Source organism: Hemicordylus capensis, chromosome 2, assembly GCF_027244095.1.
Source record: "Hemicordylus capensis ecotype Gifberg chromosome 2, rHemCap1.1.pri, whole genome shotgun sequence".
Taxonomy (NCBI): domain Eukaryota; kingdom Metazoa; phylum Chordata; class Lepidosauria; order Squamata; family Cordylidae; genus Hemicordylus; species Hemicordylus capensis.
In genome coordinates, this window is record NC_069658.1 from 39329423 (window position 1) to 39343510 (window position 14088).

Genomic DNA, 14088 nt, shown 5'->3' on the forward strand with positions numbered 1-14088 from the left:
AACCCAAATTAGCAGTTAGTGAGGCGAGTTTCACGATCACTGAGACCCGCCAGATGGGGTTAGGAGGAGAGAGCAGGCTTAGCCCCCTCTCCCCGCAGACGAGCAAGCCTGCAGCCCTGGGTGGCTGGATCGGCCGCCCACATGACTGCCGGCTCCGTCACAGAACCGGCGGGGGCTGCGGGGATCGGGGGCCAGGCGGCCCTCGGAAGCTCCAGGATGCCCTGTGGCGACACATGAGCAGAACGCCGAGGTTCATGGAGCACTCTCTCTGTTAACCTCAGCCAATGGGAGGGGTCGTTTTGGCGGTTTGCTGCCGGGGTCTGCGTGGCTCCCGTGGCAGCACACGATCGCCTCACTGTGTTCTTTAACTCTCTTGAAATTTTTGACCTCTCAAAATGAAGAAAAATATTTTTTCTCTTTTCTGCACCTTTAAAACAGCGAAAGATCCATCAAGGAATGGACTTCAAAACAAGTTAATTAATGCAAAGCTATCTTACTCAAAAGTCATTCCAAGACTTTTCCATTTCTGTTTACAGCATCTCCATCAGAAAGAGCAGCTCGTCACAAGCATTTGGATTAAGGGAAATGGGTATTAGGCAGCATTATGCTAATCATTTTTTTAAAGGCAAAAAAAAGGGGGGGGGGAAGAAGAAGCCCTCAGGAAGTCCAAGAGATAATAAATGTTAAAGGAAAACACTGCAACTACTTCCAGGGATAAACAAAGAGAATATTTAATTTGAAGCAACACAATATAGCTTTGGGAAGTACACTCAAAGCACTAGGGCAAACTTAACGGATTTCTCTCCCTCTCCCACTTGCACATGTGCACACACATGCACACGCACACACCCAGGCTAGGGCACTCATCCTAAATCTTCACCTTTGCCCTCCCTTCTTCTGCCTGCCACATTTGCTGTGGCATTATAGCTTTGGGGTCAGAGTGATTTGATTTTCATATGTGAATGCATACAATGAGGCTTTACTCGTGAGCAGCCAAGACCAGGCTTGGCTGCCTATGGGAACCGCTGGGAGGCAGTGTGCCTCCTGGTGGTGTCTTGGCAGCAAACTTGGCTAGGAAGCCAGGCTCTTAAACGAGGTGGGATTCTCAGAGGCTGGGACTTAAGAGTGTTCTGCCCTGCTCTGCACTGCACCGAGGAAGGTTGATTGTATGGGAGGGCCGAGCAAGCTCCCACCACGCTTACAAGGATCGTCTTGGGGGAAGGCAAAGTTTGGGAAGCCTTCCCCCTGCCCGCCCAGTAGGTCATGTGAATGGCCCCATAGTGAGTGAGTGTGTGTGTGTGTGTGTGTGTGTGTGTGTGTGTTACACACACACAAATAAACTAGAATAGGGTAGCAGATTAATGCAAAATAAAGCATGACTCAAATAAAAGAATTTGTTGATAATGAGCACATGACGAGCCATGGTGATGCTCCCCAAACATTTCAGCTTTACCTCCCACTACATATTTTGAACCTTAAAAAAAAAGAAAAATAGCAATCAGAAGCCACTAAAGTTTTGCATGGAACAGATTTGTGAGGAACTGCTAAAACAGCAAACATTAAAGATGGGAAGTGAGGGTCAAGGTTCATTCATTCAAATGTTTTGCATTTATTATTATGACTAATAATATAGTTTGAGACCGTGTGAGTGCACAGTGCATTCTGGATGTCCCCCCAGTGGCAAGTGGGTGCCCATCAGTGCTTCAGCGCCAACTACAAGCAGCTGGCACTGACCCATGGAGCCGGGTCTCACAATCAGTGAGAACCCGTTTTTGTGAGTGCGCGGGGAGAGCGGGCCGCCCACATGATTGCCAGCTCCATGACGGAGCCGGCGGGGGCTGATTGGCCCCCAGAAGCTCCAGCATGCCCTGTGCAAGTGCGCAGGGCATGCTAGTGAGACCCCCAGAGCCGGGAGGCGGCTTTTCGCCTCCCCTCCAGGGGTCTCCTCGTGAGGAGCCGCGGAGCCACGCCATGGCTACTCACGATCGGGAAGCCTGGGTTTGCAGAGCGCTCGCTCTGCAAACCCAGGCTAAGGGGAGGGCTACAAAAGCAGGATAGCCGCTTGTAAGCCACTGGGCTCGCCTGTGAGCCTGGTGGTTTACATGATCAGCAAAAATCGGGCTGGGCTGATTGTGAGAATAGCTCCATGATCTAGTAAATGTGGTTATGGGAACGCTTGCTCCCTTAACATCATTTAAGAGGCAGGCTCCCTCGGTGGGTTTGCTTCTGACGTGCCACCAGGAGCCAGTTAGCTCCTGCAGGTTCCCGGGGCAGCCAAGCCTAGGCTTTGCTGCTTATGAGAACAGCCTTGGAATCTAGTAAGAAAACTCAACCGCTGTAGTAATTCACTTTCTACAGAATCCTTATATCATTTGGCTTTTTCTCTTGAAAAGGCTATTCCCACAATCGCCCCAAAGCGGGCTAAGGGAGCACAGCCTGTTTGGGGGTGATCGTGTGATCCAACGGGAGCTGCGCAGGTCCTGGCAGCTGCCCTCTTTAAATCCCCCTCCCCTTAAATGAGGTTAATGGAGCAACCTTGGTTTTTTGCTTGTGTGTCGCTACGGCACACGGTGACACACAAGTAGACCCCCAAGCGGGAGGCTGCAAGCAACCTCCCAGGCTCGGGGGTCTCTCCAGAATGCCCTGCGTACTTGCGTGGGGCATCGTGTAACTTCCGGGGGCCACGTGGCCCCCAATCCCCGCAGCCCCACGACGGAGCTGGAAGCTGTGTGGGCGGCCTATCCGGTCACCCAGCTACAAGCAGCAGCTTGTCTGTGGGGAAAGTCAGCCCGCTCTCCCTGCAGAACCCTGTCAGGCGCTTCACACGTGTCATGTGAAGCACCTCAATATCATCTAGTTAAAGCCTCGTCTCCAATTTACTCATCCTTTCACCAGCAGAGGAAGACAAAGCACACGAGAGGTCATTCACAGAGTCAAAAACTGTGTTCTACTTAGGTTTGGGTGCTGTGTGCCCTCCCAATTTTCAGTTGTGTGGAAGCAAGATGGGAGGAAAACCCGAGTAGAAGTTATTGTGTGGAAGTAAGATAGGTGGTAAAGCTACCCATGTTTTCCTCTTACTTTGCTTTCCACACAGTCACTTCTACCCAGGTTTTCCTCCAACCTTGCATCCACACACAACTGAAAATTGGGAGCACACACACTTCCAAAACCTGGGTAGAACACTGTTTTTGATTGTGTGAATGACTTCAGCATCTAACACACCTAACTGGGAAAAGTTCGCATACACATCCATAGTTTTAGACAATTAGCCCATATACGGAAATTGTATTAACACTATTATTTAGAAAGCAAAGTTTACTGTTAAAACTTGTTATTTGAACTCTTGACTACCTGGAGCAAATTTGACACCGAACCACCAGGTCCAAGGCATGATTGAGTGATGAAAGACATGCAGGAAAGTAACTTGGCCATTTTTCTTTCGGAGGACAAAGAAGACCTGAAATAATTTAAACAGATCTTACTGCAAGTCACATTTAAAGGTAACTGCATGCTAGCTGCATGCACTGCAACAGACTGTTCAATATGGTGCACTTAAGGATCCATTATCTCTTGGCTCTCATTGTACAAACGAAGAAGAAGAACGACAAACAGATTTAAAAACTGCTTAGAACCTAAAAGCCACGTGAGCCATCATGAGCAGAACTTCAGGAGTCAAACTCAATATAGAAACCAAGTTTACTGAAAGACAAAAGCGTCCCAGGTGCGTTAATTTTGCCTAGGGCCAAACTAAATGTGATTGGAGAGATCCATGATTACCATCTCCTGTGTTTTGTTTCACCTGAAAGCAGCCATGTGGGGATGCTAATTTGATGGGACAAGTGTCACTGGGGGCAAGGCTCAAATCACAAGGTGGAGGGCAGGCCCCTTAGCCACTGAGGGCTCAAACGACAGGGGGCCCAGCCCCCTTAGCTATGAAGGGCACCATTTGGCTAAAACTGGAGAAGTTAGGGGAGGATGTTGTGTTTTCAGAGGCCCCTCCCCCTCATAATTTGAGCACTGACTGAAGAAAAGGTATTAAACCCTTCCCTCCCATGTCATTTTCCTGATTTAGATTGCTTTGCCCTACAGGAAAAGGCAGACGGACAACATACAAATAGCAGCTTTGGGAAAGGGGAAGATTCAGATTGGGGAAACAGTGCAGGGTGTTTTTCACACAGCAGGCTTTACCATGAGTTTACTGCAAGGCTTTATTGAGAGTTCAAAGTTGCCCCCCAAAAACTAATTGAAAAAGTGGATTGTTTTACCCTGGATATAAATCAGGCTATGCTCGAATGTGCAATGGAAAACCTGAATTGCGTGTGAAGTGCTCCCTGATATCTCGTAGGGACTTCAGGGTAAATCTAGCCAATATGTGAATGTACACCCTCCATTCCAGAGAAGATGGGAGCTAAAAGCCCTGTGTGAAAAACGTCCAGGAGATTAAATATTGGTTCACTCCACCACACCACACCTTGAACCACCTCTTTGATCAAATTAACATGTCATGAGCTGCTCTTAAGTAACAGAAAACTACAGGATATCTTAACCACAGATCTCCTGCATCACACCCAATTTTTTTTTTTAATTTATTTTATAAAACATTTTTATACCACCCAAAACCTACACTTCTGGGCATTTTACAACAAAAACAGAAAAGTTAAAACATTAGTTAAAACAGATAAATGACAACAAAAAGCTAAAACATTACAACAATTTAATTGAGTTCTTATCTCTTGGTCTACCTTTTCAAAGTTCTGTGTAGCTTAAATGAAGCTTTCAGTGGTTCCTCATCTTGTCAAGGATGAGGCCCACATCTACTTCGCTTTAGCAATGCGGCAGCACCAACCAAGCTAGTCACAGGTTCCAAGCAGCTTCTCAGTACATTCTCAATACATTTCCCAAGAGTCATTCTGGGATTTCTCCAGTTCAGACAATATGAGGAGAACAGAAAATAGCCTTTCAAACCTCCATCCTTAAAATGGGATTAATTCAAACTTGGGGGGCCCCCTTCAACAGATTTCAGAACCTGAATACTGATGGCATTTCCCCAGTGCAGATAGCATTTTGGACAACCACGAGGGCTGCATATAGAACAGCAGTATTTCATACCATCTGCTACAGAAAGACAGTGCTATTCACATTTATAAATACAATGAATATTTATATACCATTTTCCGAGCCAGCCCGGTTCAGCCAGTCCGAGTTTGAACCAGACCTGCCCCAGTTCTAAGAACCAGTTTGTGGGCCGGTTCGGGGATACTTGTAAAAAGTAAAGGGGGCATCCCTAATCACTATTCTAAAGGCACCAGTGAGGGGGTTGGCAGGAGAAAGGGACCGCCAGAGGTGGTGAAGTGGAGACACTGGAGGCAGTGGGGAACAATTGTGGGGGCTCCTCTAAGTCCCCCGCCAGCCTCTTGAATGATAGCCCAGACTGGCTGCAGCCCAGTTCGAGCCTCCATGCACGCGTGGAGGCCATTTTCATGACCTCCACACATGCGCGGAGGCCATGTGCGTCATCACACAATTTGCACGGTGATGCAAATGGCCTCCGCACATGCACAGAGGTCACAACATAGCCTCCACACATGTGCAGAGGCCCAAACCAGGATGCAGCTGGCCCAGGCTGTCATTCAGGAGGCTGGCAGGGGGCTTGGAGAAGCCCCCACCACCCTCCACCACCTCTGATGTCTCTGCCCCCTCCTTGCTGCCTCCACTAAAGGTACAGAGGACTCTTTCTCTTGCCACCCCCCCCCGGTGCCTTTAGGAGAGGGATTAAGGATGCCCCCTTTCCTTGTAAAAGGGAATCGTCAAGGATTCCCCTTTACAGGTATCCCCAAACCGGCCCGGCCCAATGGTGAAACCATACTGGACCCAGTTTTCCCGAACTCAAACCGGGCCAGGTCAGTTCAAATTCGGGCCAGATTCAAACTGAATCAACCGAACAGCTGGCTCGCACATTCCTACCTACCACCCAAGTCAATTGCACCATGTTATAAGTTTATATCCACCCAGTGAAATTAACGCATGCTTCTTCCACTGAACAAGAATACACAATACATGCAGTACAACCTAAAACATAGAATCTATTGTATTCCTCTTTTCATATGAAATTCTGTAATCAAATACTCACAGTGTCTAGCAATTCAATAAATTTGGAGAAGTAATACAACCAGCAAACGTTAACCATCTGCAAATAACAAAAAAAATTTTTTGATTCAACACAAATGTAATCATCTTCAACCCAAACCTCATTTTTGATAAACTTGATGAAGTTCTTCAAACCGTAAAGTCAAACTGAAATACAGAATCTTTGTAAAGAAGCTTAAATTAAATCCCATCACCATTTTATTTTATCTCATTTAACATATTTGTATATCGCCTGTAACAATCAATTAAAAATATTTACATACATTAAAACCGTTGAAACTAGAAAAGCCTGACTGAACAGGTGTGTCATCAGTGATCTTCTGAAGGCTATCAGAGATGATGCAGCTGTTACTTCACAGCCCTGGGGCAACTACAGAAAAGGTTCGCTGCTGAGTCGCCAGCCAAAAAGCCAATAGTAACTGTAAATGAACCTCCTCCTGACTACCATAGTTGGCAGCAAGGTTCATGACCAGGAAGGCGTTCTCTTAGATACCCTGTGCCCAAGCCGTTAAGGGATTCCAAGCAGAAGGAGAGACAATTCCAGAGAAGCACCAAGGCAGGGTGGGGGAGGGAGGGGAGAGATGGATTCATACAATACACAATGCGGCTTTTGTTTCCTCTCCATACTGACTAGAAGTAGTGTTTGAAGCTTCCAGGAGTTTAAAAGACAGCTTGCATTGTGAAGTGGGGAAGAAGCTGTAAGAGACAACACAAAGCAAAGCTGCTCCACATGTGTGCGAAAGGCATCCTGAGTGCTCTTGCCAGTTGTGTGTGTAAAAGGCCTACAGAGGGCCCATACACTCTTGCTCATGCCAGTTATGGTCAGTCACACTTTTCATCACACACACACACACACACACCCCTCTCATCTGCAACTCTTCTGTGCAGACGATACAGTGAAGTGACCAGATGCATTCCTGGAACTTAATGCAGCAAAACAAATGCCATTACATTACTCACTCTTAGAGCCATAGGTGAACTGGAATAGTCCACAATGTCACAGCCAAATGAATAGCCTGTGGCCCAGCCAGACATGAGAAACTGTAAGGCAAAAAGGGAAAGTATTTAGCTAAATGACATGGAAGGACATATTTCAATCCGCACGAGTAAACATTTTACAGTGAAGATAAGCCAGTGGCTAATTATAAACAAGTAGATCATTTTAATGAAAGGGTGCACAACTTTGGCCCTCCAGCTGTTGTTGGACTACAATGCCCATCATTCCTATCAGCTGAAGATAATGGGAGTTGTAGTCCAACAGCAGCTGGAAGGCTAACGTTGTGCAGCCCTGGTCTAATGTGTGGATGGCAGGCCACCCACCCACTCACACTATCCATGAGGATGAGTGCTATGGCCAACCACTAGGAGATGGTCCTCATGACCAACAATGTCAGGTAGGAGGCAATTTTCATTAAGGAGGTGAATGCAAAGATAGTAAGGGAAGGCATTAAAGAAATTACGAGTGGGAATGACTGAGAAAAAGAATTACGGCAAGTAGTATTCAAGGAGGAGAGGAAAATATAGTCAAGAACCAAGATAGAGGAAGAGTGAACCCTACAGAAACTCCTTCAGTTACAGCTGCTACAGCCCCAAACAGTACATAAGGTCTGAAGGATTTCATGCCAAAGTCCAACTCAGAGATCCTTCTGTACAGTTGCAGGCTGCGTGGATACTGCTGTGCATAAGGATCTCCTCAAAGAAATGGCCAAATGCTATCAAAGTCAACAGTAGTAACCTCCACTTGAAGAGTGTGTCTGGAATCAATTTCACAGCAGATGACCTTCACTGTCAAGGTGACCATGCAAATCATTTGCACTTTAGATGCTGAGTGTTGGAGGTTCTTCCCTCTTCATGCAGGAGGCAATCCAAAATAATGATATGTGTGTGGAATCCTAGTTCTCTACATGGGCTGCCTTTGCTGGTATAAACTGGAGTAAACAGGAGAGGAGAGCTGGTCTTGTGGTAGCAAGCACGACTTGTCCCCATGGCTAAGCAGGGTCTGCCCTGGTTGCATATGAATGGGAGACTTGATGTGTGAGCACTGCAAGATATTCCCCCTCAGGGGATGGAGCCGCTCTGGGAAGAGCAGAAGGTTTCAAGTTCCCTCCCTGGCTTCTCCAAGATAGGGCTGAGAGAGATTCCTGCCTGCAACCTTGGAGAAGCCGCTGCCAGTCTGTGAAGACAATACTGAGCTAGATAGACCAATGGTCTGACTCAGTATATGGCAGTTTCCTATGTTCCTATGAGTATAAACTGGAGTATAAACTTTAGAAACAAGAACATGTTACAGCAGTTTTTACAACCGCTCTTAAGTAAACATGTTCTGTGCTTGCTTGTGTTAGCTAGACTTGGATGTTCCAATGTTTACCTTACTTGATGTGGGGATTTCTACACCTAGGATATCACACTATACCGTACACAGAGGGCTGCAGAAGGAAGGGGGAGAATTCAGCAAAATCACCCTCCCCTGCGGTGCATGCAAAATGTTTCAGTGCATACAACATTAGAACTTAAGAAGAGTCTTGCTGGATCCCCTCAAGGCCTAGCTAGTCCAGCATCACATTTCCCGCAGTGGCCCATCAGTTCCCTCTGGGAAACCAGGAGATGTTGGCATGCCCCCCACCGCCTCTTTCCAGTGCCACTGCCCCTCTGCAACTGGTATTCAGAGGCAACATTAGCCTGGTTGTTGGCCTGTGATCTTTGTGACAGATTAAGCACCCTGCATAGAACATCAGCAGCAAGAACAACCCAGAAGTAAATTATTATGTTTTTGCAATTCACAATGAACTAGGGATTCCTCCAACTTACCAAACCGGAAATTGCCAAGGGAAGCCATGCAATTCACCTTGGAGACGTGTGTGTTATTTTTAAAACAAATTTAGTGGTATTTAGCCTTAATGTCAGATTTGCCCTCCAGCTCATTATGGAGGCGTCATGTGAATTTATGTTGCCGATTTGGCAGAAGTAACTGAAACTCCAACACAAAGGAGAAAAGATGAACCTTCAAGTAGGTTTATCGCCCTTGAAAGACTAGTTCATGTTAGGGATATTTTAGTAAGCAGAACTGTATAGAGAAGCTCCCAGCAATACTGGGCAAACTTCATATTTTGACCACCTGTGTGTATGGGGAGTTGTGAGAACTGGAGTGCCAGCTTCACAGCTAATCATACCTGTGTATGTATCCAATAGAAAAATCCCTATATTAATTCTTATATATAAATCCCTAACAATATGCAGGCACGTATTCCAATACTTGATCTCTGTGTCATATCCAGGCACAGTAAATTAATCTTGCACTGTCCTTAAGAACCTTCCTGCCTACAGACTCCTCTTGGGCTAAGAGAAACCTTGTTGCTGATTTGTGTTAAGAACTCTGCCCGAGAGCTCTATATAACATTTTTGTGCCCACAGGGAGGGAGAGGCCTGCCCCACAACTGCATCTCTTCTTCACAATAATAGTGGCGAGTGGGAGTGCTAGTGAAGAACCATCACCAAAGGAATACTGTATCTAACTGGAGTATGTATCACAAAACCACATGTGAAACACTATTAGGCTGGTTACTATTTTGTTGTTGAAAATATACTCCATATAGAAGTAATATTACCAGAGCACATGGGAAGGATTCTAGTTCTTCCCACCACCCCTTCCCTCAAGAGTCTAGATCAGGGTGGTCAAAGAGAGACTCTCTAGTTGTGGTACTATTTATTTTTTCGTTGGTTGGTATGAATGATTTTTATAGTCCAATTTCTATACCAACTTCATTAAAACTCATCCCAAGGCGGTTTACAAAAATTAAAATATAATAAAACTTCATAAAAGTCACATTGAAACATTAAAACCAGTTAAAACAATAAGACCACCATTAAAACACCAAAAAGCAACAGCCTCAAAAGGGACAGGCAGAACAGCAGGAGAGCTGGGAAACCTGACACCCTCTAAGAGGTAAAAAGCCTGAACAAATTTTTTTAAAAAGTCTTTTGCTGCTTTTGAAAAGCAGCCACAGACGTCAAAGAGTGGACATTCACTGGGAGAGCATTCCAGAGTCTAGGAACAACAACAGAGATGGCACTGTCCTGATTGCACCAAAACTCCCATCATCCCTAGCCATAATCAGATGTAGCTGTGGATGATGGAAGTCGGAATCCAAGAACTGCTTGAGAGCTGCGGGTTGGCTATCCCTGCCTGGTTCAGATAAGAGACTAGAATAAACTTCTTCCTCCCCAGGGGTTTGGCCAGGATGGTAGAGTGGTTAGAGTGTTAGACTAGAACCATAGAGGCTCAAGTTCAAATCCCCATTCAGCCATGAAACTGACTGGGTGACTCTGCATCAGTTACTAATCTCTCAGTTTCACCTACCTCACAGAGTTGTTGTTAGGGGTGTGCGTGGAACCATTTTTGGCGGTTTAGTTAGAATTCAAACTGAACCACTGGTCTGCAAACCGGTTCAGTCGAATTGGCCGCAGCCTCGGTCTGTTCAATCAAACCTGGGTTAAACCGCTTCCAACTGGTTTGAGGGGCTATGCTTGTAAAGGGGAATCCTGTGAAGATTCCCCTTTACAAACAAAGGGGAATCTTATCTTTAAAAGGTTTCAAAGGGTGGCTGGGGGAGCAGTGAGATGGCACCTTACCAGCACCAGCAGCTCCTCTAAACCCCAGGGCTCCTCCCAGCAGCATGGCTCACATACTGTATCGGCAGTGCAGTTCCAGCCTCCACCAAGGCCATTTGGGTGGCCTCCATGGAAGTGCGGAAGCCATTTGCATGATCACACAAATGGCCTCTGCGCATCCGCAGAGGCTGGAACTGCACCATCGCCATGCGGGCCGCACAGCTGGGAGGAGCATTGGGGTTTATAGGAGCTGCCACTGGTGGCAGTAAGATGCCCTCTTGCCACTACCTCCAGTTGCTCTTAGAAACTTTTTTAAGGTAGAGTTCCCCTTTGTTGGTCCTCACTGGATTCCCCTTTACAAGCATCGCCTGTTGAACCGGGTTGAACTGGTCCGTAATAGACCATTCCCAGTTCGGTTCAAACTGGGACTAGCCATCATTTTTTGAGGCCAGTTCAGTTCGAGTTCCAACTGGCTGACCCAGGCCAGTTTGAATCGGACCAGTTCTGCACACTCTTAGTTATAAGGATAAACAAAACCATGTATACCACACTGGGATCCTTGGAGGAAGAGCAGAATATAATAAAAATAAGTTGGATATGCCTGTTCTGCTCTTTCTGATTGCCCATAGTTATGTTCAGCACCCACTCCCACTGCAGGAGAATGCAATGTACTTGTGGTTTCAAGGACAGAAACCTGAATACATAAGTTCACATAGTGACTTAAGCATAGGTGCAATTTCTGATCTGGAGAATATTTCCATACTTCTGTGTTTCAATCTCTCTACACCATGTTCCCATTATTATTATTATTTTTAAACAACTCAAAACTCCGAAACTGCACACCTAACTAGCAGAACTAATTACTACTCTATGCTCAGGCAGTACTTACTTCATAAGTCATATAGACTGAAAGAGCCACTACACCAAAGTTGTATAAAAACATTATTTGCCTCAGATCAAAAGCTTTTCTGTTCTCCATGAGTTTTGGCCCCAAAGTAGTGACAAAATAGATATAAGCAGCAATAATAAGTGTCTGTGGAATAGGTGAAGACATGAGCAGGTAGCCATCAACTCGCGGATCTGGAAGAGGAAAAAAAGCATCTTAATGACTACTGCATTCAAAACCAACTATCAAGGATCTTCTTTATCTAGAATCAGTTGCATGTTTTAACCAGGTCTTCAGCTGTTAATGGTATGAATGCATTTACTGTTCAGTGCCTTTTTTTTGCATCACAGAAGAAAAATTTAATGTCTTTTTTTACTTTGCAAAAAATAAAAATAAAAATTGCAAGAACCATTGCACACAATGCAAAAAGCCCAAACCCATAATTCACACTGAAAGCGTTTTGTATGACATAATGCCCATATTATAGCTTGTGAAGGAGCTGTAGCGCAATGGTAGCGCACATGCTTTGCTTGCAGAAGATTCCAGGGTTCCTGTATTTTATGTCCTACCTAAAATACACAAACCAGATTGCCCCATCAAGGGTCGGCCCATAGTCTCTGGTTATAATTCAGTCCTTGAGCCACTGTCCATTTATGTTGATCATCATTTAAAACCGTTTGTTGGACAGATTACCTCCTATATCAAGGACACAAGGGACTTCATTTGCAAGCTTGAAGGAATATTTTTATCTGACCAAGCCATTCTGGTGACCCTAGATGTGGTGTCTTTGTATACCAGTATACCTCTGGAACAGGCACGCGAAGTTGTGGCATCTCTATTACCTACGCGATCTGACCCCAATCCCCCCACGTACTTCCTTCTAGAACTAGTGGACCTAATTTTTGAGAAGAGCTTCTTTAGGTTTCAAGAACGGTTCTATAGCCAGATTAAAGGTTTAGCTATGGGCTGCACATTGGCACCTAGTGTAGCTTGTTTGTTCATGGCAATGCTGGAGGATCAGTGGATTCTAAATCAGAGGGCTAATCCTTTTTATGAAGATTTGGAGGTATACAAGCGTTATATTGATGATGTCTTTATTGTGTTCAAGAACAGGGACAGACGTATGGAATTTGTTAATTGGTTGAACTGTCTGCATTCAGACATTAAATTTACCAACCATTGGGATGTTTATCAAGTTCCTTGTCTAGATATCTGGGTTCGGGTGGGGCCCGGGAGACAACTCATATTTGCCCCGTTTAAGAAACCTTTACATAAGAACGCTTATTTACACTTCAGATCCCATCATCCCAGACATCTCAAGCAAGGTTTGCAGTATGGCCAGTTTTTACGTATCAGACGTAACTCTACTTGGGATGTAGATTTTGAGAGGGAGGCTGAGATTCTTGAACAACAACTGATCCAGAGAGGATACCCCCCGGGAGTGGTTCAAAGTGCCAGAGTGACTTTGATTCATGAATGACATTGATTCATGAAGTTTGTTTTTCTCCACAAGGACAAGCAGTGGGCTTTATCTCTGATCCAGGTCAGCTTATTTATGGAAGCATGCTCAACGGGTTCTCTGCTATCAGCACGTTTGTGATTTTACATCTTCACCTCTGTGCGGACGGTATTGAGCAATTCGCCATTGAGGACGTCCACACCTTTTTTTGAGACCACGTCTGACGAAGTGCTTTTGTCATCTGCCACTTCCATTCTGATTTTGATACTTGACTTTGCCTATGTCATCCTGCAGGCCAATTTTTGCCTGGCTCAGTTACAGCTCCTTCCTTAACTTTTGACTGTTATTGCACTGCCTTTGTTTATGTATTCTGCATTATGAGAAGCCACATTGTGTATTGTTTATTCATGTTATGGATCATTTATTACTGACTTATTTCTGAATATATATTTCTAGTGTTTATTTATATTTTCATTGTTTGGTCATTATTATCTGCATTTGTTTGTGGTTTTTTTGTAGACACGGTGGGATTTCCCCTTTCCCCTCTTTGTTGCTCGCTTGAAACCAAGCAGCGCACCCCATTTCAGAGCAAATACCGGCCAGCGCTGTGTATGCAGCATGGCCGGGAGCTGAACTCCCTGCTAGGAGAGCAGCTCTTGGCCATGCTGTGAATGCCACGCTGCCGGTATTTGCCCTGATACAGGGCGCGCAGCCCCATTTCAGAGCGGAGCCGTGCCCCCTGCATCAGGTGCAGGGGGCACGGGGCTTGCTTACCCCCCCCCGGCAAGCACACATGGTGGCAGTGGGCAGCTGCAGCAGCTACTGTGGGTGCTGCCGCCAAAGCCGAGCACGCAGGCAGTCTGCGAGGCTGCCCGCCACTTGCTGGCACAGCGGGGCCCCTCCAAGTGCAGGGCCTGGGGCTACCACCCCTGTCGCACCGCCCTAAGGTCAGGCCTGGGGCTGGGAAAGACTCCTATTTGAAACCCCA

The 14088-nt window shown here is 45.8% G+C and overlaps 1 protein-coding gene across 15 annotated transcripts in view; it reads right to left on the reverse strand.

Annotated features, from left to right (window-relative positions):
- ELOVL7 (ELOVL fatty acid elongase 7) overlaps positions 1–14088 on the reverse strand; it is an 83910-nt gene that overhangs the window by 23467 nt on the left and 46355 nt on the right. For 8 of the 15 annotated variants that reach the window (XM_053303972.1, XM_053303969.1, XM_053303970.1 and 5 more), the window contains 4 exons: positions 11645–11835; positions 7108–7188; positions 6131–6187; positions 3352–3457 (listed from right to left, as the gene is read on the reverse strand). In XM_053303972.1, coding sequence (XP_053159947.1) covers positions 3352–3457; positions 6131–6187; positions 7108–7188; positions 11645–11835 — 435 coding nt within the window. Of the gene's footprint in view, positions 1–3351; positions 3458–6130; positions 6188–7107; positions 7189–11644; positions 11837–14088 lie in introns of those variants that run through there. The other 7 variants (XM_053303979.1, XM_053303978.1, XM_053303977.1 and 4 more) reach the window with 2 other exon arrangements.